The sequence below is a fragment of the Schistocerca americana genome, chromosome 5 (genome assembly GCF_021461395.2).
Source record: "Schistocerca americana isolate TAMUIC-IGC-003095 chromosome 5, iqSchAmer2.1, whole genome shotgun sequence".
NCBI classification, from domain to species: domain Eukaryota; kingdom Metazoa; phylum Arthropoda; class Insecta; order Orthoptera; family Acrididae; genus Schistocerca; species Schistocerca americana.
In genome coordinates this window covers 215,516,236-215,536,942 of record NC_060123.1, presented here as the reverse complement: position 1 = coordinate 215,536,942, position 20,707 = coordinate 215,516,236, and the positions used below count along the sequence as shown (strand labels likewise).

The 20,707-nt window shown below is 40.3% G+C and overlaps 1 protein-coding gene across 2 annotated transcripts in view; it reads left to right on the top strand.

Annotated features, from left to right (window-relative positions):
• Window positions 1–19,330, top strand: part of LOC124616124 (kinesin-like protein KIN-7M, chloroplastic) — a 276,601-nt gene extending 257,271 nt beyond the window's left edge. For both annotated transcript variants that reach the window (XM_047144390.1, XM_047144391.1), the window contains one exon: window positions 19,008–19,330. In XM_047144390.1, the coding sequence (XP_047000346.1) occupies window positions 19,008–19,244 (237 nt within the window). In that variant the 3' untranslated portion in view covers window positions 19,245–19,330. The remainder of the gene's footprint in view (window positions 1–19,007) is intronic.
• Window positions 19,331–20,707: the final 1,377 nt, after the last annotated feature.

Genomic DNA, 20,707 nt, shown 5'->3' with positions numbered 1-20,707 from the left:
CTCCCCCCTTAACCTCATCAGTTCCTCCCTAGCACTATCCAGTTCAGCCTGAAGGGCTCTAATCTTCCCTTCCTGTTGCGTTGTTTTCCAGTCCATTGAACATAATCTACAATATCATGGAAGAGACCCATTTACTTACCCGATTCCCATGCCACTGCATTCACCCCAATGTAACCATCTGCCACAACAGCTGCACAGAACCCCAGAACTGACATCCTACGGCAGCTCAAACACTTCTTGCTCATGGTTGTTTACAATATTTTTACAAAATTTATCTAGGCAATAACAATAATATTCTATTAACTACAGATCACAAAAGCCACTAAAGTTACGTGGAACACTATTATATATGTATACTATTAATATAATAATCTAATGCAGTTAAACTAACGTTAAAAATCAAAACTTGTATACCCGAAAAATTAGGCCCAAGATCGTGTATGCACGATACATACTTTACGTGTTTTGAAAGGAAATAAAAGATAGAACTTACAACCTTTAATTCCCCGAGTAGATACGGTACTACTAAATATATGTGTAATGAAAATAATCTAAATTCTACACTTAAAAAGAAATGTCTTAAATTTGTATGTAAACCTACATCTAAAGTACACGGAAACTGGCCCTTACGTCCCTCCCCCTCTCGAGAAATACTTTGAAATGAGTGAAACCTTCAATAGATAATATAAAACAGACTCTAATTAACTTCATTGTGGTGTAATGTTAAATTAATTGTCAGTTATTATAGAATTAATTACTTACCTTGGCGAGCTTAATATTCAAGTGTGTGCGATCTGCGTCATTGCTGCCAACTACCAGTTGCTGTCCTGAACTGCTTTTGAAAATTTTTCCGAAAACTGCCCTGAACAACTCCTTAGACAACCCACACCCAATGGAAATATTTTAGACCTTGTGGCTCAAACAGGCCTGACCTTATTGACAGTGTCACTATTGAGACAGGGATTAGTGATCAAGATATCATAGCCACGGTGGTTACTAAAAGTTAGCAAATCCATCAAGAAGGCTAGGAGAGTATTTCTGCTTGAGAAAGCGAATAAGCAGTTGTTAGCATCCCACATAGACAATGAATGGACATCATTTAGTTCCAATATAAAATAAGTAGAGGAATTGTGGGCATAGCTTAAAATGATCGCACTCTGGAGATGTATTTTCTAGGTAAGTGGATTAAGAATGGAAGAAAGCCACTCTGTTGTTTAATAATAAAATTCGGAAAATACAGTAACAGAGATTATTGCACTCACTGTTCAGAAAGGAATGTGCAAATGTAAACAGCAAAAGTTAGTAGAAATTCGTGTGTCTGTAAGATCATCAGGGCATGAAGCATACAACTACTTCCACTACCTTAATGTGAGATATTACCAAGACCCCAAGAAAATTCTGGTCATACATAAAATCATAAAGTGAGTCAAAGGCTTTTACCCAGTCACTTGTCCACTAGTCTTGGTGACAAAAGAAGATAGCAAAAGGAAAGCTTCAAATTTCACATTTGAGAAACCATTCACATCGGAGGAACATCCAAACATATTGTCACTTGACTGCCAAGCAGACTCCTGTAAGGAGGACATTGAAATTAAATGACACTATTTTACTGGTCTCGTACATTGGAACTGGCATACATGGCATAGAGAAGCAACTGAAAGAGTTAAAAACAAATAGATCATCCGGTCAAGATGGAATCCCGGTTCGGTTTTACAGAGTGTATCCTGCTATATTGGCCCATTACTTAGCTTGCATTTATTATGAATCTCTTGCCCAGTGCAAAGTCCCAAGCAACTGGAAAAAAGTGCAGTTGTCTCCTGTGCATAAGAAAAGCAAAAGAACTAACCCACATAATTGCAGAACAATTCCATAACATAGATTTGCTACAGAATTATTGAACACATTCTGAGTTTGAATATAATAAATTCTTTGAGACAGAAAAGCTTGTGTCCAGAAATCAGCACAGATTTAAAAATCATTGCTCATGTGAAACTTTCCCATTATTACATACAATCCTTGGATGGAGGACAACAAGCACATTTCCTATTCCTAGAGTTTCAGAAAGCATTTGGCATGGTGCCCCACTGGAGAGTGCTGATGAAGGTCCAAGCATATGGATTAGGTTCACAGATAGGTGAATGGCCCGAAGACCTTTCAAGTAATTGAAAGCAGTACATTGTCCTCAATGGCCATTGTTCTTTAGAGACAAGTGTATCATCAGGTGTGCCACAGGGAAGCATGATATGATATGACAGATAGGCTGAATAGTAATTTACAGACATTGGCTGATAAACTGTGGTGTACAGGAAGGTGTCATCATTGGGTGACTGTAGGAGAATACAAGATGATTTATCTAGTTGGTGTGATGAATGGCAGCTTGCGAAATGTAGAAAAATGTCAGGTAATGTGGATGAGTAGGAAAAGCAGTCCTGTAGTGTTCGAATACAACATTTGTAGTGTGCTGCTGACAGTCACATTGACTAAATATCTAGACATAATGTTGAAAAGTGATATGAAAGGGTGTGAGTATGTATGGTTGGTAGTGGGTAAGGCAAATGCTGTACTTCATTTTATTGGGAAAGTGTAGTTCATCTATAAAGATGATGTCGTATACAATGCTAGTGTGGCCCCTTCTTGAGTACTGCTAGAGTGTTTGGGATCCCCGTCAGGTCAAGAAAATATTGACGCTTTCAGAGACATGCTGCTAGATTTGTTATCATTAGGTTCAATCAGCATGCAAATATTTTTTGGATGTGCTTTGTGAACTCAAATGGTAATCCCTGAAGGGAACACAATGCACTTTTCACGAGGCACTATTGTGAAAATTTATAAACAGCATTTTAAGCTGACTGCAGATCAATTCTGCCAACACACATTTTGCTTAAGATAAGGTGAGAGAAATTAGGGCTCATGCAGAGGCTTACGGACTGTCATTTCTCCCATTCTCGATTGGAAAGGACATGACTAGTAGTGATATGTGGATCCTTCCTCTGTGTGCTGTACAATAGTTTGTGGGGTATGTAAGTAGAAGTAGAAACAAGATGTAGATCAACTGGGATATGATTGGAACGTCTGCGCAAGGACCTCTAATTGCTCCCTCTTGTCAGTGTACATGGTGTTCCCTCTCGGTATGCGCCCCCCCATCACCTGCTGGTGTGTTCCCAGTCCTGTGCTTCGAATGGGCCTCTTCTGTAGTTCTAAGGAACAAGCTGACCCCCACCATTCTCAGACACTTATTACGTTCATTTCGTCAGAACTACTCCAACTCGACATGCATGTACACAGATGGTTCAAAAGTCAAAGACAGGGTTGGTTATAATTTTCTGCAAATTAGGACCAAAAATTTAGAAAAAAGGATTGTTTCATTGGAGAAATCTTGTAATTGACACAGGAAAATCTGGAAAAAAGAAAGAGAACAATTTTCAATATTGCATCCGAAACGTCTTGCCAGTTAAAGCAAATAATTCAGTGTTTTTATTGGACTCCTGGCCTAAACTTAATATCACAACTGTCTTCAGAGGATGACAAAAAGATTCGGCCTCTCGATTAAGAAATTTTTTGACACTGTCAAGCACATTTCAGAAAAATGTTGGACAGTATAATTTCTGATAGCTCCTTGTCATTTCAGCTTTATCAACAAAATAAGATTGTTAAACTTCAGTCATTTGTGCAATGTCAGTTTGCACCACCAGGTTTTACAAATTTGATCAGCATGCCTGGTACGTAGCACAGTTTGCAACACAATGCCCACGACCACTTCTTAGTGCTTCTCAGTACTGTGTAAATAAACCTAGTAATTACTGCGACGTTACTAAATGCATTAATTTCTCTTTTTTATCAGGTGTGCCTGGGTGTAAAAAAATTGTTTTCATTATCAGCAGACACTTTGCATTTTTGTGAGGATTCCTGGAAATAATCAAGGAACTGTTTCATTGTTATTAAAATATACATTATTCAAGAATAAGAACTGTGTTATAGAAATCATTATAAATATTTCATGTCAACATATTAAATCCAGATTGATGGAAGATGTCTGTTATGTAGAATCATACACTACTGTTATTTTCTTTCCTTTACTACTCACTTGCATAACAGTTACATCTGCAGCAGCTAAGCTGGCAATAGGAATGGCAAGTTATTAAAAATTAATGATTTGAGACATTTTTTATGGTTTAAGGACTAAATTTGTGTGTGTGCACTGTAGACTTGCCGTTATGCAGCACTATGTTCTCTTAGCATGGCTACATTTGCTTTTTCACCAATTCACGTACTAGGCAGGAAGGGCAGTACAGACTGCTGTTATAAGCAGTTCTTCGTGTGGTGAAAATGAGTAAATTGAACATTTTTTGTAAAAATAGTCGCTGTCAGGGCTACCACTGCCCCCCCCCCCCCCTTTTCTCCCCAGTGGAGAAGTGGTAGTCATCTCATGATAACTCATAATCTCACAATGTATGTCCTGCTGGCTGACTCAAGACAGGCTGGCAAGCTGTTTATAACCCTACCCCCGATACTTACGGATGATGGAGTAGCAGCTACCAAAGTCATACGTTCCCTGAGGAAAAGCAGACTTTCTCACAAAGCTTAATGTACCCCCAACACCTGGTCTCAGGGGTGGTGTGGGGGAAATAACTGTTTAAGCTAATTACAATATTATGAGGAGGATAGATTGCTACTCACCATATAGAGGAGACAGTGAAGCACAGACAGGCACAAAAAGAAAACTGCTATACATTTAAGCTTTTAGAACCTACTTCTGTTGCAGAAAACGCACACGCGCGCACACACACAGTCCAGTGCATATGCATGCACGTGAGGGGGCACGTGCACGCATATGTGTCACCCAGTTTGTCATACTGACCATTAAGGCCCTTGTTCATGTATTTTTCAGTGACCAGTTTTTAAGTGCTTGAGTTTTATCTGTCCTTCAACCATCCGACAAAGCTAATGCTATACACCTTTTCAACCATGATGACATGGTCGCAGGCCCCAGAGCTCACAATTCTCCTTTTTCGTTTCACATCTTTTCAAGTAAATTTCCATGAGGGAGTGTTAACCTTGATGTTTGGTACATTTAAACCCTTAATCATCTTTATGAGGAATACAATTGTATTTCCCAACATGTGTTTTGAAGCTTCCTTTAAGAAACATTTTGAAGCAACTGAGTTGTATGAGTTGAAGTAAAGGGGCAAAATATCTCAATAAAGGTGACTTGTTTTCCCTAAAAGATAATGTTTTAATTAATCTGAGTAGTAAAAGAAGAAATTCACTGAATGGTTGATGTGATACATTATTGATAGGCAAGTAAAACAGGAATGAGAGAACATTGATAGCTTGTCATTTATTTTTTTGGGACAGATCAGTTTTCTGCTCACATTGCATGTAACTCTTAAGATATTGAGCAGCAAGTGAAAAGTGCAGTATTTACAATGCATCTGATAACTGACCACAGAAGTTTGTTGCAATGTGTACAAAACAAGAATGAAGAATTACATTGAACCGGTAGCTTTGGGTCCACAGACAAGTGATAAAAATTAGTTTTGTTTGTTAAGCTGTGTTGGTTTCTTCAGAGAGGTCCATTCCGATTTTCTTCCACATCCTTCTCCAGCCAGACTTGTCAATCAACTCATTCTCAATGTGCAGGTTGAATCCTAACCTTCATTTTTAAATACTTAAAGTAATTGACTCTGTGCAAGGAGGTAAGTGTAGTTAGATTTTTTGTAGCTGCTGTTGTCTTCATTGGATAACTTAAGTAGTCTATCAAAAGGAAAATTCTCTTGAGAGAGCTAAACAATTACAAGGAAACAGAATCATTGGCCAGTATATACCTCCAGGAGGTGAAACTTTTAAGAACACCCACACACACAAGCTTAGGACCAGCAACAGCAGAGGTCTGCTTCTACCAGTTTTTCCATTCCTTTGTAAATAATTTGTCTTAATATTTTGCAACCATGATTTACTAAAGTGATGGTTTATTATTATTCACACCTGTCACCACCAGGCTTCTTTGGATCTGAAAATATTTTACTCTTCCTAAAGTCTGGGAGTATTTAGTCTGTCTTACATATCTTCCACACCAAGTGGAGTAATTTTATCATGGCTGTCTCTCGCAAGGATCTCAACAACTCTGAGGGAACGTTGTCTATTCCAAGAACCTTGTTTCCACTTGGATTTTTCAGTACTCTGCCGAGTTCTTCTCGTAGTATCATATCTTACATCTTACCTTCACAACCTTCCTCTTATCACACTTGGATGGGTGACCATCCCGTCTGCCGAGCACTGTTGGCAAGCGGGGTGCACTCAGCCCTTGTGAGGCAAACTGAGGAGATACTTGATTGAGAAGCAGCGGCTCCAGTCTCGGAAACTGACATACTGCCGGGAGAGGAGTGTGCTGCCCACATACCCAGCCATATCCGCATTCAGTGACGCCTGTGGGCTGGTCAGTACTGTTGGGCCTTCAATTTTCTTATAGACAGTATCTATCTTTCCCCTAGTTAGGCATACTTTTATAGCCTTGCATTTGTCCTCTAATGATTTTGCAATTTGTGTCAGTTTCATTTTTCTTAAATTTCTGTATTCCCCTTTGCCTGCACCATTTTTGTATTTTCACATTTTGTCAATTAAATTCAATATCCCCTGTCATCCAGTGACTTCTTCTAGGCCTTATGCCTATGTTATCATCACCTGCCTTCCATGTTTCATTTCTCAAAGCTACCTATGCATTATTTTCCAAACATTACAGTCCAGCATTGGATGATGATTCCTCTGAAATTCTCGACAACCTCTGGACCCTTCACTTTATCCGGATCCTATTTCCTTAATTTCCAACCTTTTTCCAATTTCGTCAGTTTTCAGTCTGAAACCTTCCAGTGTCACCCGGTCTGTTGTACAATACAACATTCTTTCATGATTCTTAAACTAAGTGTTAACAATGATTAAATTTTGCTCTCTGCAAAATTCTACCAGGTGGCTTCCTCCTCCACTCCTTTCCAACTGCCATATTCATTCGCTACTTTCCAGTCTTTCATTCCTTACTACAGAACTCCAACTCTCCACCAAAATTAAATTGTCATCTCCATCACCTTTCTGAATAATTTCCTTTACCTCCTCTTATTTACTCCCCCTCTTCCACTTTGTCTTTGTCCCTCCACCCATCTTTGCCCCACCCCTCCCACCCCATCGTGTCTCTCTGCCGCCCCGTCGTGGCCCAGTTCAGTCGTGCACACCTCTAAGCAGTGAGGTGTTGCTGTATTTCCTCCCCTCTATGGCAGTAAAAATGAGAATTCTCATTTTTCATTCATTCACACTCTCCAGCTTCCACACATGTAAACAGAGAACATATGTTCATTAACATATTGTAGAAATACATTGGTTGCTTTTCAGTATTGGTGAACCTCATGCTATGGATTTGTGCAATCTTCCCTTGTCATATCCTTAGTTCCGGAGCCTCTGTGAACATGTGTTGTACCCTGACACTATCAGCATGTTAAGATGAGCCGAGAGTAATCAGTGGTGGAGTTGAAGCAAGTAAGGATCTTGGTGTAATGACTTCAAAGAATACATTGTGTGGGAAGGTAACAGAAATAGATGGCAACCATGATGGTAACATGTAGGCAGAAGGTTGACTCGGAGATCTCTGACTGTATTCAGTTAATCCAAGTCCCTCTATTTCCATTGGCAGCCATAGTGTGTTCTGTTATGGCTGTTATCCTAATGCTATTTATGTGGGTAACAACATGTTACTACAGAGCCATGTTGTTCAGTACCCACTTGCTTTCCTTTATTCTGTTTTTAGATCATGTGGACTGTTAAAATAATTCCAGAACTTTGCCCACAAAATTTTTCTACATTTAGTTTTTACTTATTGTGCATGGTACGTTTTGAAATACTCTCCTGTCCAATTGATACACCTCTCTGTATGCCGTTTCGACTTTTGGAAGCAGACAGGGTACACCTCTTGCTGGATCGTGCGAAGCACCACCTGCAAATTTTCTTGTATCTTATCTATCATTGCAAATCTTCGCCCTTTCAACAGCATTTTCAAATATGAAAATAAAATAAGTCGCAGGGGCGAGGTCTGAAGAGTGAGGAGTATGAGGCAGCACAGTGATTTAGTTTTCTTTGCAATAGTCACGCACCAACAGAGGTGAGTGTGCAGGTGTATTATTGTGATGCAAGAGCATGAATTACCTCACCAGATTTCAGGTCATTTCCTTCTCACATTTTCTCGAAGGTGTCGTAACACATCCTGATAGTACCGTCAATTAGCAGTTAATCCCTGTGGCACATATTCATAATTAACTAATCCTTCAGATTCAAAGAAAACTTATCAGAATGGCTTTTGACATTTGATCTGACCTGATGACAAACTTTTTTTGGTATTGGAGAACCTCTTCCGACCCATTGTGAAGATTGAACTGTGGTCTCAATATTATCATAACCGTAGACCCACATCTCATAACCAGTTAAGGAACATCTCGCCGTCATTTGCAGCCTACAAAGGCTCTTCACAGATTGCAAGGTGAATGTCTGACTCTTGAGCTGTGGGACGAACTTGGTGGCTACATGATGCATTCTGAGATGCTGTGTCAGGATTTCATGAAATAACCCAACTGAAATGTTACATCCTTCTGCAATTCCTCAGTTAGTCAGTCTTTGATTGGCATGCACAATTTCTTTGACGATCCTGAGATGGTCGTCATTAGTAGTCATTCAAGGGCATCCAGAACAAGGGTCACCTTCAACTTCCGTCCGACCATTTTTAAACTGTGTGAACCATTCATAACACCGAGTATGGCTTAAGCACTCATCACTGTAGGCTTCCTGCCTTATATGGTGAGTTTCTGTAAAGATTTTTTGGAGTTCCATGGAAAATTTAATGTAGATGCGTTGCTCCTATAACTGTGCCATCTCGAAATTCGCAAAGTCTGCAACACAATGTTCTATCGAATACAGCACTGAACAATAACTTTCATACGTATAACAATGAAACTTCCAACAGTTACTCATTAAACACAAGCACTGATGGGATGCCAACAGCATTTCGCTCCAACACACTACTGGCGTGAAGTTATGAATATTCCAGAGTTTTTTGAAGAGACCTTGTATGTGAGCAGCAGGGGTCTGCATAAAGGTGGAGTGCCTGTTCAGATCTGAATTCAGGTTACATTCACAGTGATAGTTCTCACGGTCGTGGCAATTTAATGATCATGGAGGAAGAAGTTCAGATGACCTGATATAGCCCAGTATACTACTCGCCTTCCCCTTCAGCATAATTGGGTTGTTTGATAACATCTGTAGGTCAATGTGACATTTCAGAGGTAATGTTTCCTATCAACTGTGAATTCTTGCACTCCACAGCTTTGGTGATTTTTTTTTTTTATTTTTTATTTATTTGTATTCCATATAATTTTCAACTTATTCACAGATGCAAGAAACTTCAGTTCCTGTTGTGTGTTGTTCCACCTTAAAAGAGCGGGGGATTCTGAAACTCTTGTTTACCTGTTGTGTTGCAAGCTACTACCGTGTATATATGGATCTCATCCCACGTGTGATGCTGGCTCTTCATATAGTGGCTTAACCTACTTTCGAATTCTCCCCTCCCCAATTAGGCTTACTGGAATTGAGATGCAGCACCCTCTTCCAGGCAATAAAGTTGAGTCAGCTCAACTCAGATTCAAAATAGGTGCACTGGTCTGTGATGAAAGATTCAACTTCGCTATCCTCAGTGTGACCATTGTCACTCTACATTTCTTGGAGTGCTGGTCTGGAATAGCTATCACAGCCAAGTACTGTGAAAGTGGTTTATAATGGCCACAATGTATTTATTCTCATCTACATGAAAGGAGAATAAAAATCTCTGCCAATAATTTGGAATGTCCTGCCAATTTTCTGTTGTCTTCAGTGTAGTAGTACTTGTCAATTCAGCTCTGCTTGCCTTCTGTATGGAAAAATGCTCGTTCATGTATTGCGTTCTGTCATGTTAAATGTTTCACCACCAGTAATCGGAACAACATGGTGGTCAGTTGACAGCACTGAATCAAAGATGTCCTTAAGCACTTGATTACACAAGCTGGCTGGCACTAAAATTTGCTTGCCTGCTCATGTCTGATAATATAAAATTTGTTTTATCCCCCACTACCTGGGAAGTAAAGTGTTGGCAGGTCAGTGGTACTGCTCACTCTGCAGCTCCTCACATGTAATATCAATGTGTGTGGTTGCACAGTTCCCGTGAAGGACTGAGTCTTCTGCCTCACAAAGTTGGTGTATCACTGTGTTGATGAATTCACTCAACACACATCATAGGTATCTGTTGTGATCATTCCGATTGAGTAACCCTTTGAAAAGCAAGGGGAAACTACGGCTGTAATTTTTCCCGAGGGCATGCAACTTTACTGTATGATTAAATGATGATGGCGTCCTCTTGGGTAAAATATTCCGGAGGTAAAATAGTCCTCCATTCGGATCTCCGTGGGGGGACTACTCAAGAGGCTGTCGTTATCAGGACAAAGAAAACTGGCGTTCTACGGATCAGAGCGTGGAATGTCAGATCCCTTAATTGGGCAGGTAGGTTAGAAAATTTAAAAAGGGAAATGGATAGGTTAAAGTTAGATATAGTGGGAATTAGTGAATTTTGGTGGCAGGAGCAACAAGACTTCTGGTCAGGTGACTACAGAGTTATAAACACAAAATCAAATAGGGGTAATGCAGGAGTAGGTTTAATAATGAATAGGAAAATAGGAATGCGGGTAAGCTACTACAAACAGCATAGTGAACGCATTATTGTGGCCAAGATAGATACGAAGCCCACGCCTACTACAGTAGTACAAGTTTATATGCCAACTAGCTCTGCAGGTGACGAAGAAATGTATGATGAAATAAGATAAATTATTCAGATAGTGAAGGGTGACGAAAATTTAATAGTCATGGGTGACTGGAATTCGGTAGTAGGAAGAGGGAGAGAAGGAAATGTAGTAGGTGAATATGGATTGGGGCTAAGAAATGAAAGAAGAAGCCATCTGGTAGAATTTTGCGCAGAGCACAACTTAATCATAGCTAACACTTGGTTCAAGAATCATAAAAGAAGGCTGTATACATGGAAGAAGCCTGGAGATACTGACAGGTTTCAGATAGATTATCTAATGGTAAGACCGAGATTTAGAAACCAGGTTTTAAATTGTAGGACATTTCCAGAGGCAGATGTGGACTCTGGCCACAATCTATTGGTTATGACCTGTAGATTAAAACTGAAGAAACGGCAAAAAGGTGGGAATTTAAGGAGATGGGACCTGGGTAAACTGAAAGAACCAGAGGTTGTACAGAGTTTCAGGGAGAGCATAAGGGAACAATTGACAAGAATGGGGGAAAGAAATACAGTAGAAGAAGAATAGGTAGCTTTGAGAGATGCAGTAGTGAAGGCAGCAGAGGACCAACTAGGTAAAAAGATGAGGGCTAGTAGAAATCCTTGGGTAACAGAAGAAATACTGAATTTAATTGATGAAAGGAGAAAATATGAAAATGCAGTAAATGAAGCAGGCAAAAAGGAATACAAACGTCTCAAAAACGAGATCAACTGGAAGTGCAAAATGGCTAAGCAGGGATGGCTAGAGGACAAATGTAAGGATGTAGAGGCTTATCTCACTAGGGGTAAGATAGATACTGCCTACAGGAAAATTAAAGAGACCTTTGGAGATAAGAGAACCACTTGCATGAATATCAAGAGCTCAGATGGAAACCCAGTTCTAAGCAGAGAAGGGAAAGCAGAAAGTTGGAAGGAGTATATAGAGGGTGCATACAAGGGCATGAAATGAGAGATACGATATTGCGTGAAGAGTTTGACAGAGCACTGAAAGACCTGAGTCGAAACAAGGCCCCCGGATTAGACAACATTTGATTAGAACTACTGACGGCCTTGGGAGAGGCAGTCCTGACAAAACTCTACCATATGGTGAGCAAGATGTACGAAACAGGCAAAATACCCTCAGACTTCAAGAAGAATATAATTATTCCAATCCCAAAGAAAGCAGGTGCAGACCGATGTGAAAATTACCGAACTATCAGTTTAATAAGTCACAGCTGCAAAATACTAATGCGAATTCTTTATAGAAGAATGGAAAAACTAGTAGAAGCCGACCTCTCTGGGAAGATCAGTTTGGATTCCGTAGAAATGTTGGAACATGTGAGTCAATACTGACCCTACGACTTATCTTAGAAGCTAGATTAAGGAAGGGCAAACCTACGTTTCTAGCATTTGTAGACTTAGAGAGAGCTTTTGACAATGTTGACTGGAATACTCTCTTTCAAATTCTGAAGGTGGCAGGGGTAAAATACAGGGAGCGAAAGGCTATTTACAATTTGTACAGAAACCAGATGGCAGTTATAAGAGTTGAGGGACATGAAAGGGAAGCAGTGGTTGGGAAGGGAGTAAGACGGGGTTGTAGCCTCTCCCCGATGTTGTTCAAATTGTATATTGAGCAAACAGTAAAGGAAACAAAAGAAAAATTCAGAGTAGGCATTAAAATCCATGGAGAAGAAATAAAAACTTTGAGGTTCGCCGATGACATTGTAATTGTATCAGAGACAGCGAAGGACTTGGAAGAGCAGTTGAACGGAATGGATAGTGTCTTGAAAGGAGGATATGAGATGAACATCAACAAAAGCAAAACCAGGATAATGGAATGTAGTCAAATTAAGTCGGGTGATGCTGAGGGAATTAGATTAGGAAATGAGACACTTAAAGTAGTAAAGGAGTTTTGCTATTTGGGGAGCAAAATAACTGGTGATGGTCGAAGTAGAGGATATAAAATGTAGACTTGCAATGGCAAGGAAAGCATTTCTGAAGAAGAGAAATTTGTTAACATCGAGTATAGATTTAAGTGTGAGGAAGTCATTTCTGAAAGTATTTGTATGGAGTGTAGCCATGTATGGAAGTGAAACATGGACGATAAATAGTTTGGACAAGAAGAGAATAGAAGGTTTTGAAATGTGGTGCTACAGAAGAATGCTTTAGATTAGATGGGTAGATCACACAACTAATGAGGAAGTATTGAATAGGATTGGGGAGAAGAGAAGTTTGTGGCACAACTTGACTAGAAGAAGGGATCGGTTGGTAGGACATGTTCTGAGGCATCAAGGGATCACCAATTTAGTATTGGAGGGCAGCGTGGAGGGTAAAAATCGTAGACGGAGACCAAGAGATGAATACACTAAGCAGATTCAGAAGGATGTAGGTTGCGGTAGGTACTGGGAGATGGAGAGGCTTGTACAGGATAGAGTAGCATGGAGAGCTGCATCAAACCAGTCTCAGGACTGAAGACAACAACAACAACCCTTTGATTGTGGCATGTTTCTATGACATTTTAAAATAGCCCCACAGAAATAGCTATGGAAATAAGTCATTCTTTGTTTTAGGCTGGGCATTTATGTTTCTGAAGTAGTGTGATTCATCTCGGCTCGGCTTGACAATCTTTACAAAGTTGAACATAAAGTTTTTATGGTAGTTAGCTAGGCTTAGGAAGGACTGTAGCTGCTTTTACATCCTGGAGGGTGTTTTTGTCATGGGCCTGAAAAGCCGTGCCCTGCTTCTAGTACTAGAGGGTCTGGTGGGATTTGATCTAGCTTATGACATGCTGTAGATACCAAACTTAATTGAGATTACAACTGACACTTTGATAAAGCTGATGTGAATCGTGCAGCTTTCCCATTCCAGTATGTTTCACAAACTTGCAATAGGGTCTTTGATGCCACTGGAAAACACTGTTGTGTCACCTAGTTACGCCATGTGCTGACGTGCTTTCATACTGCATAGGATGCCAGAAAGTAGCTGGCACATTCCCCAACCCGAAAGGTATCATTTGATATTGGTAATGGCAAGAAGTAACTATGAAATCAGTTATAGATCGGTCCTGCAGACCTACCTTTAGTTAATGGAAATCCTCTTCATACATCCATGGTAGTGAAAAACTAGTACTGCCCCATATCGTCTACTGCTGCCATGATGTTGGTGAAGGATACATATCAGGTGTTATGCACTGGTTTAAGTGTCTGTAATACTCTTCAGTACCTGCTGATGGATGCTCTCCTCCTCCACTGGTTTTAGTTGGTGTGGAATGTCATACTGTGTCTGATAAACAGGTACTACATTCCCAGTTAGTGCTTTGTAAAGTTAGTAGCTGTAAATGTACATTCTCAATTGAACAGCTCAGTGTATTATGTTCCTGAAAATGCAAGAGTTTTTCCATCAGTGAAATGATGTCATGGCGTAACACCACCGACGTCCACAGAATCTCCACACTCAGCACTTGATAACCCGAATGAGATTTTCACTCTGCAGCGGAGTGTGCGCTGATATGAAACTTCCTGGCAGATTAAAACTGTGTGCCCAACCAAGACTCGAACTCGGGACCTTTGCCTTTCGCAGGCAAGTGCTCTACCATCTGAGCTACCGAAGCACGACTCAAGCCCGGTCCTCACAGCCTTACTTCTGTCAGTATCTCGTCTCCTACCTTCCAAACTTTACAGAAGCTCTCCTGCGAACCTTGCAGAACTAGCACTCTTGAAAGAAAGGATACTGCGTACTGCGGAGACATGGCTTAGCCACAGCCTCACTCTCTCTCTCTCTCTCTCTCTCTCTCTCTCTCTCTCTCTCTCTCTCTCTCTCTCTTTTTAATTGTAAGCCGCAGTAGCGCGCACAAAAGGAAGCCATGTCGCGAGCGGTGTCAGGTCGTAAACACTCATTATCAGAATGCGACAAACAATGCACGACACATTAAAATAATGCAGTTCCAGCTTAGAGTGACGTAAACACCTATAAAAAAGAGAATGACACTTATCATATCAAAGCAAAATAAGCAATCGATTCAAACAAGGCGAAGCACGTGAAAAAGGAAGGGCACCCACACAAATAAGGACCGAGCACCTGACACACAGCAATGGCTACTTGGTAAAGCTTAACTGTTAAGCTTACGACTCGAACCAAACTACTGTAGCTGTATATTCATCCATTTGACCTAAATTGTGTCTCATGTTACAATGGACAAACTTTGTTTCGATTTGGAGGTGCGGTCTAAAACTTTTCTCTCCCCTTGAATTTCGAGTCCCAAATTTCAGGTGTGGCTTAAATTCGGGAAAATTTTTCTCCCTTGCTTTAGAGTCTCATTTTTCAGGTGCGGCTTAGATTCGAGTGCGGCTTAGATTCGAGTGCGGCTTAGATTCGAGTGCGGCTTAGATTCGAGTGCGGCTTAGATTCGAGTGCGGCTTAGATTCGAGTGCGGCTTAGATTCGAGTGCGGCTTAGATTCGAGTGCGGCTTAGATTCGAGTGCGGCTTAGATTCGAGTGCGGCTTAGATTCGAGTGCGGCTTAGATTCGAGTGCGGCTTAGATTCGAGTGCGGCTTAGATTCGAGTGCGGCTTAGATTCGAGTGCGGCTTAGATTCGAGTGCGGCTTAGATTCGAGTGCGGCTTAGATTCGAGTGCGGCTTAGATTCGAGTGCGGCTTAGATTCGAGTGAATATGGTATGTGCTATTAACATGAGCACCTCCATACCGAACCTTTCTATAGCTTTATCTTCCAATCTAGCCTCCCCAGTGAAATAATCCTAACCAAAAAACTTACACAATAGAACTCCAGTGTCACCTCTATACCATGAAGGGCACCATGCTGTTGTCATCGGTACTATCTCCTCTTATGCAGTCTGGGTTGGCCTTTGAGAAGGGTCTGCTACTTTTATAAATAGCAAGAAAGCTTTGAGATTATAACTGTTGTCAGCTTGTCAATTCCTATCATCTGAGCACTTGTACTGTAGTCAGCAGCCAGAATGATCAGTATCTTGACAATAGTGTGGTTTTACCACAGCTGCAAACATGCCACAGCCACATGTCTACAGGGCCTGTCGCACCAGGGAGCAGTGCACAAATCTGCTGCTTAATGTTCAGCAATGCCATAAACTATACTTATAATAACTGTTACAGTCGTGTAAACATATACTCTGTCTACATGTGTGCTATCCCTCATTTTCTTCTGTCATAGTGCCCCCTACTGTTTACAAGTGCTGCCAGCAGGATCAAGCTGCAGCTAGTCAGCCCTTTGTGTGTGTGTGTGTGTGTGTGTGTGTGTGTGTGTCTGTGGTGGAGCTCGATTGTATCTTTGTGGGTGCACATGCATGTGTCACTTGGCGTCTCTGATAGGGCTTGTTCGTTGGACTGGATTCAGTGCTGCCGTGCCCTACACTGCTGCTCTGTGCTCTGAAACACATCTGTGACCCAGTCCTGATCTGCCGATGCTGGTACCTATCAAATTCCGCCTGATCAAAGTCGAACTAACCTGACTACTTCTACAGCAGGGCATGGCTTTTATAGTCTAACTCACACACTTGTAGGGAAAGAAGAGAGAATTTTGTGGACATGTTGACACATTTTGCTGAGTCATTCAATCTGCCAATTTCATTACCAGTTGTCCCCATTATGCAGCACGATATACTGACTGGGAAGCACCACCTGTTTATCAGGGCCATATGGGCCTCCATACCACATAAAACCTCTGGTGGAAGAGACCGTCAGTCAGTACAGGGTGTATATGAAGGGGACAACTGGGAGATCCGGGAAAAACCCAGGAATTTTTTCAGCACTAAAACACGAACAAGAGGAAAAAATGTAAAAGGAAATGCGCCATATACAACAAAAAAAATCACAGTGCTCATACAAGCGTATGCCAACAGCAAAGTGTGTCAAAGGCTTTAGGAAGACTATGCAATGCTTCATAACAAAACATTGCCTCCGATGAGCGTGACGTCACAATTGCTTACATTACATTCGTCTGAGCAGTTGCGAGCGAGATCATGCGCATGCGCAGTTGAGTCGTGTAGTACCTTTTCCCACTTCTGGCGGCACTATCTAGTAGGGGAAGGTGGGTAGTCTCCACATGACCCGTGTTTGTCTTGTGATTTTGCTGTTTCCTCTTCGTTTATTGCTCTCATGCCAAATGAAAACAAATCAGATTTCTGTAGTCGGGAGCTGTCAAGTAAATTAAAATACATTCACATAATTACAGAAGGCCAAAACATATTATTAATTTCAGATTTTATTTTATTTACACCTTTCTGATGGTCAAGCATTAATCACCTCGTAGAACAGTGAAGGTGTCCCCCCCCCCCCCGTCCCCCCCCCCCCCCCCCGCCCGTTTGCTAAAGAAAATTTGGCTTTTATTAATCTTTTCCGCTGAGGCAATCAATTTACTTGAAATGAAGTTTTTAATTCCACACTATTGGCTAGAGTCAACTGTTTGCTGCATTTCAAGTGCACTTCAAGCCGAATTATGCATTTTAATATGGCTCACAAAATTCCAATGCCCTTGGAGTATACTCTAATGTCTTGTTTCGGTTATGACATAAAGTAAGATTATCTAATGTATTACACATACGAATATACGGGCTTCCTCCTTCAGTGTAGCTGCGCAAGCGCAGTGACACCTGTTACCCGGGCTCTGTGGCAACTGCTAAAGTGAACATTTCTAACAGATTGCAGGAAAATATTGCGAATGGTTGTTTGAAAAGCGTTACTTTAAAAGTAAATTTACTTTTGCACAAATTAACTATATGTGAGAATGTACGATGAATTTCTTAAATTACAGAGCATTTGACTCTCATTTAAAAATCATCTCTTTGAGTACGACCAATTAGAATAATTTTGGGACCAGAAGATCAGACATTTATGTCGTTTTTAAAAATTTTACTGGCACATTTGTGTAATGTATCTTAATGTGTAACACGCACTAAAAAAAAGAAATCAACATTATGTGTGAAAGCTTAGCTACTCTTGCAGCTTATTAATGTGTTGTAAACCAATATTATATGTGAAAGCTTTTCTTTTCTTGTAGCAACATTATCCACATTAATTTTAACAAGTAACTTTTCCCATTTGTGTGTTCGCGCTACTTAACAGTGATGTTGCTATTGGCTGACTAAATTACATGTCGTATGCTCTGAATATCTGCTGCCACCAGCTGGCAAGATCACATGACATGAGCTATGGCTGGCTTACAAAATTGCATCGCAACCTCGATTTCAATGCTTCGGAAAGTAACATGCGGTGCTTCGTGGAATTCAAATTTATACTTTCGTAATACGAAAATATGCAGTATACATCTTACTGCACATCAGACATCTTTCCAAAAGGTGTTTTTTTGTCTGAGTTTCATTTTCTAAAGTGCCAGGAAATTATACGCCAGTGTATAAAACCATAACCATTCATAGGATTGATAATTTTACAGTTCTGAGGAAAAGTATACTGTCACTTAACACGGAAAAAGTGTACTTTTAACTGGTAAAAATGGGAATATTTTTTCCTTGCCCGTGTATATACGCTGCAGTAGTGGAATCACTTTTTCATAGAGGAAACCAAACAGCTCCTTGACCTCACAGGTTATACTGATGCCTAGAAGTGCTGAATACCGCAGCTGGTAGATGTGCAGACGGCAGGGCATGCATTGGGAGGGTGGTAGTGGTGGGGGCTACAGGAAGGCATTGTAGGGGAAATGTGGAGCACTGGATGGGAAGTGCCATTCAACACCGAAGCCTATGCTCCACGTTCTTTGTAAATATTGAGTTGGGTCCCCCATGCACCCACTTGCATGGTGACCATTCAAAAAGATGAGACCTCTGCTTTGCTTACTATCTAAAATGCATTCCACTTAAAATGAAGTGATTTATTTTCAGTTGGTTTGTTAATGATTCATAACTATCAGAGAACCGTCATGAGTGGCGAAACACAGCGGAGTTTACATAGTCTTACCTCACTTACATGTTGTGCAGATGCAATTGTGAGAGAATTCTGTAACAGTGGTTTATTAAGTGAGGAACTGAAGAAAAATAAAGTAATATCTTATGAAAAAGCACATTCTTTGTCCAAAATAAGCATGTAATCTGTAAATAATGTTCATTCTAGTTCATCAACTTAATGTTTAGTGTTTTATTTTTAAGTGGTGGAAACTAACCCTCTTTTTTTTTTTTTTATAGAATGGACAAATTCTTTTCTGGAAGAGTAGAGCTGAACAGCGCCTACAAGAGAAGAATATGCAAGTAACACTTTGTGCCAAGCTGAGAGACCAAATAAAGGAACTGAAACAAAAGCCAGAACCTTTGGCTATCCGGAACTTAGCATATACATTACGAGATGATGAGATTTTATGTCTTGGACATGCTAAGCCAGCTGGCAAGGAGAATGTGAAATATCCATACATTGACAAACCATAAGAGTGGTTGTGTGTGTGTGTGTGTGTGTGTGTGTGTGTGTGTGTGAGTGTGAGTGTGTGCGCGCGCGCGCGTAGATTCAGACAAGATTTTATATAATGAGAAACAATAAAACTTTTCTTATTGAAATATTTAACAGTTTATTCATTTCAAAGGAAATTAATTCCTAAATAGTATGTGCGCGTGTGCGCGCGTGCACTTAGGACACTGCATCCTCACTCGTGAGCAGTGTCCATCCACATAACTTGCTTTGGTCATGCACGTTCCTTACTCACAATCATACGGAGTTTACTTGCTGAGTGTGGGCCAACAGACTAGAATCCCTGCCACACAGCTAAGGTAACAGGTTTGTCGCATTATAGCAGCACAAATGGGTCCAGCAAGTGTTGGAATGCATTTAGAACTAGAATTTCTTTTTAGCTGTTGATTTTCCATATTTCCTACAGAGAATGTGTATTTTGTATACCTGAGATTCACCAAATGTTACCACAGTGACTAAATGTGTTTACGTATAATGAAAATTAGTGATAACCGAACATTTAAAGATACTGTAGGTCATAGATGTAGTTGTGAAACTGTAACTTTGCATCAAAAATAACCATTGAAATAATGTTTGCATTCAGTCTGCAGCTAAAGTTACACTGACATTGACACATATTTCGGATAGAATAAGTAAAAAATATTTTGATTGAGGAGCATGACAACTGATTGCAACTGTCAACTTTGTTTATAATCATCAAAAAACTTCAGTCCAGGTACACTACAGGCTCTCATAAGTAAATCTAGCAAACGGACTAAAAGAACTCATTAAAGCTGGTAACATTGACTGCACTGACTGGGAAGATAAGCAAGCAGAGATTGGCATTATTCGAATCGGTTTCTGTCTAGATAATTATTCAGATAAGTAGATCATTCAGACAAATTTATTCACAAATAAGTTATTCACAGATGAAAGGATTATTCCTGTCTGCAACTATGGATAATTATTTATTACTATCTGAGTACCCAATGTTGCCCAGGTATGTATATACAGTTTGATAAGTCAGCCTCTCTCTCTGCCCCTCCTCTATATCTATCTCCTCATTCCCTCTCTCTGTGCCATACAACGATATAATTTTGTAGGTACAGTCAGTGGCATATGTGGAAACTGTCTGCTAAATGTGTTGTAAATAGAGTTATTAGCAAAGAAGTAATAAATTTAGACGTCATACCTGAGGCAACAGGTTTACTGCATCAACAGTGAAAATGTAGTAAGTGATAAACTTTTTTCTTTGAATTATTTGGGCGTGCGTGTCAGCAAATAAAGTTTTGTAAAGGTTTGAAACTGCGTGTGAAGTTTGTTGCAATACACTAAGTGCTCTCGTTCTCAAATACTGGATAAATAAAACCTAGGTATTCGTGTGTTGTCCCTTCCACTTCTTTCTCACCCCCACTCTTGCCCATCTGATCGCTAGATTGTTCTTAAC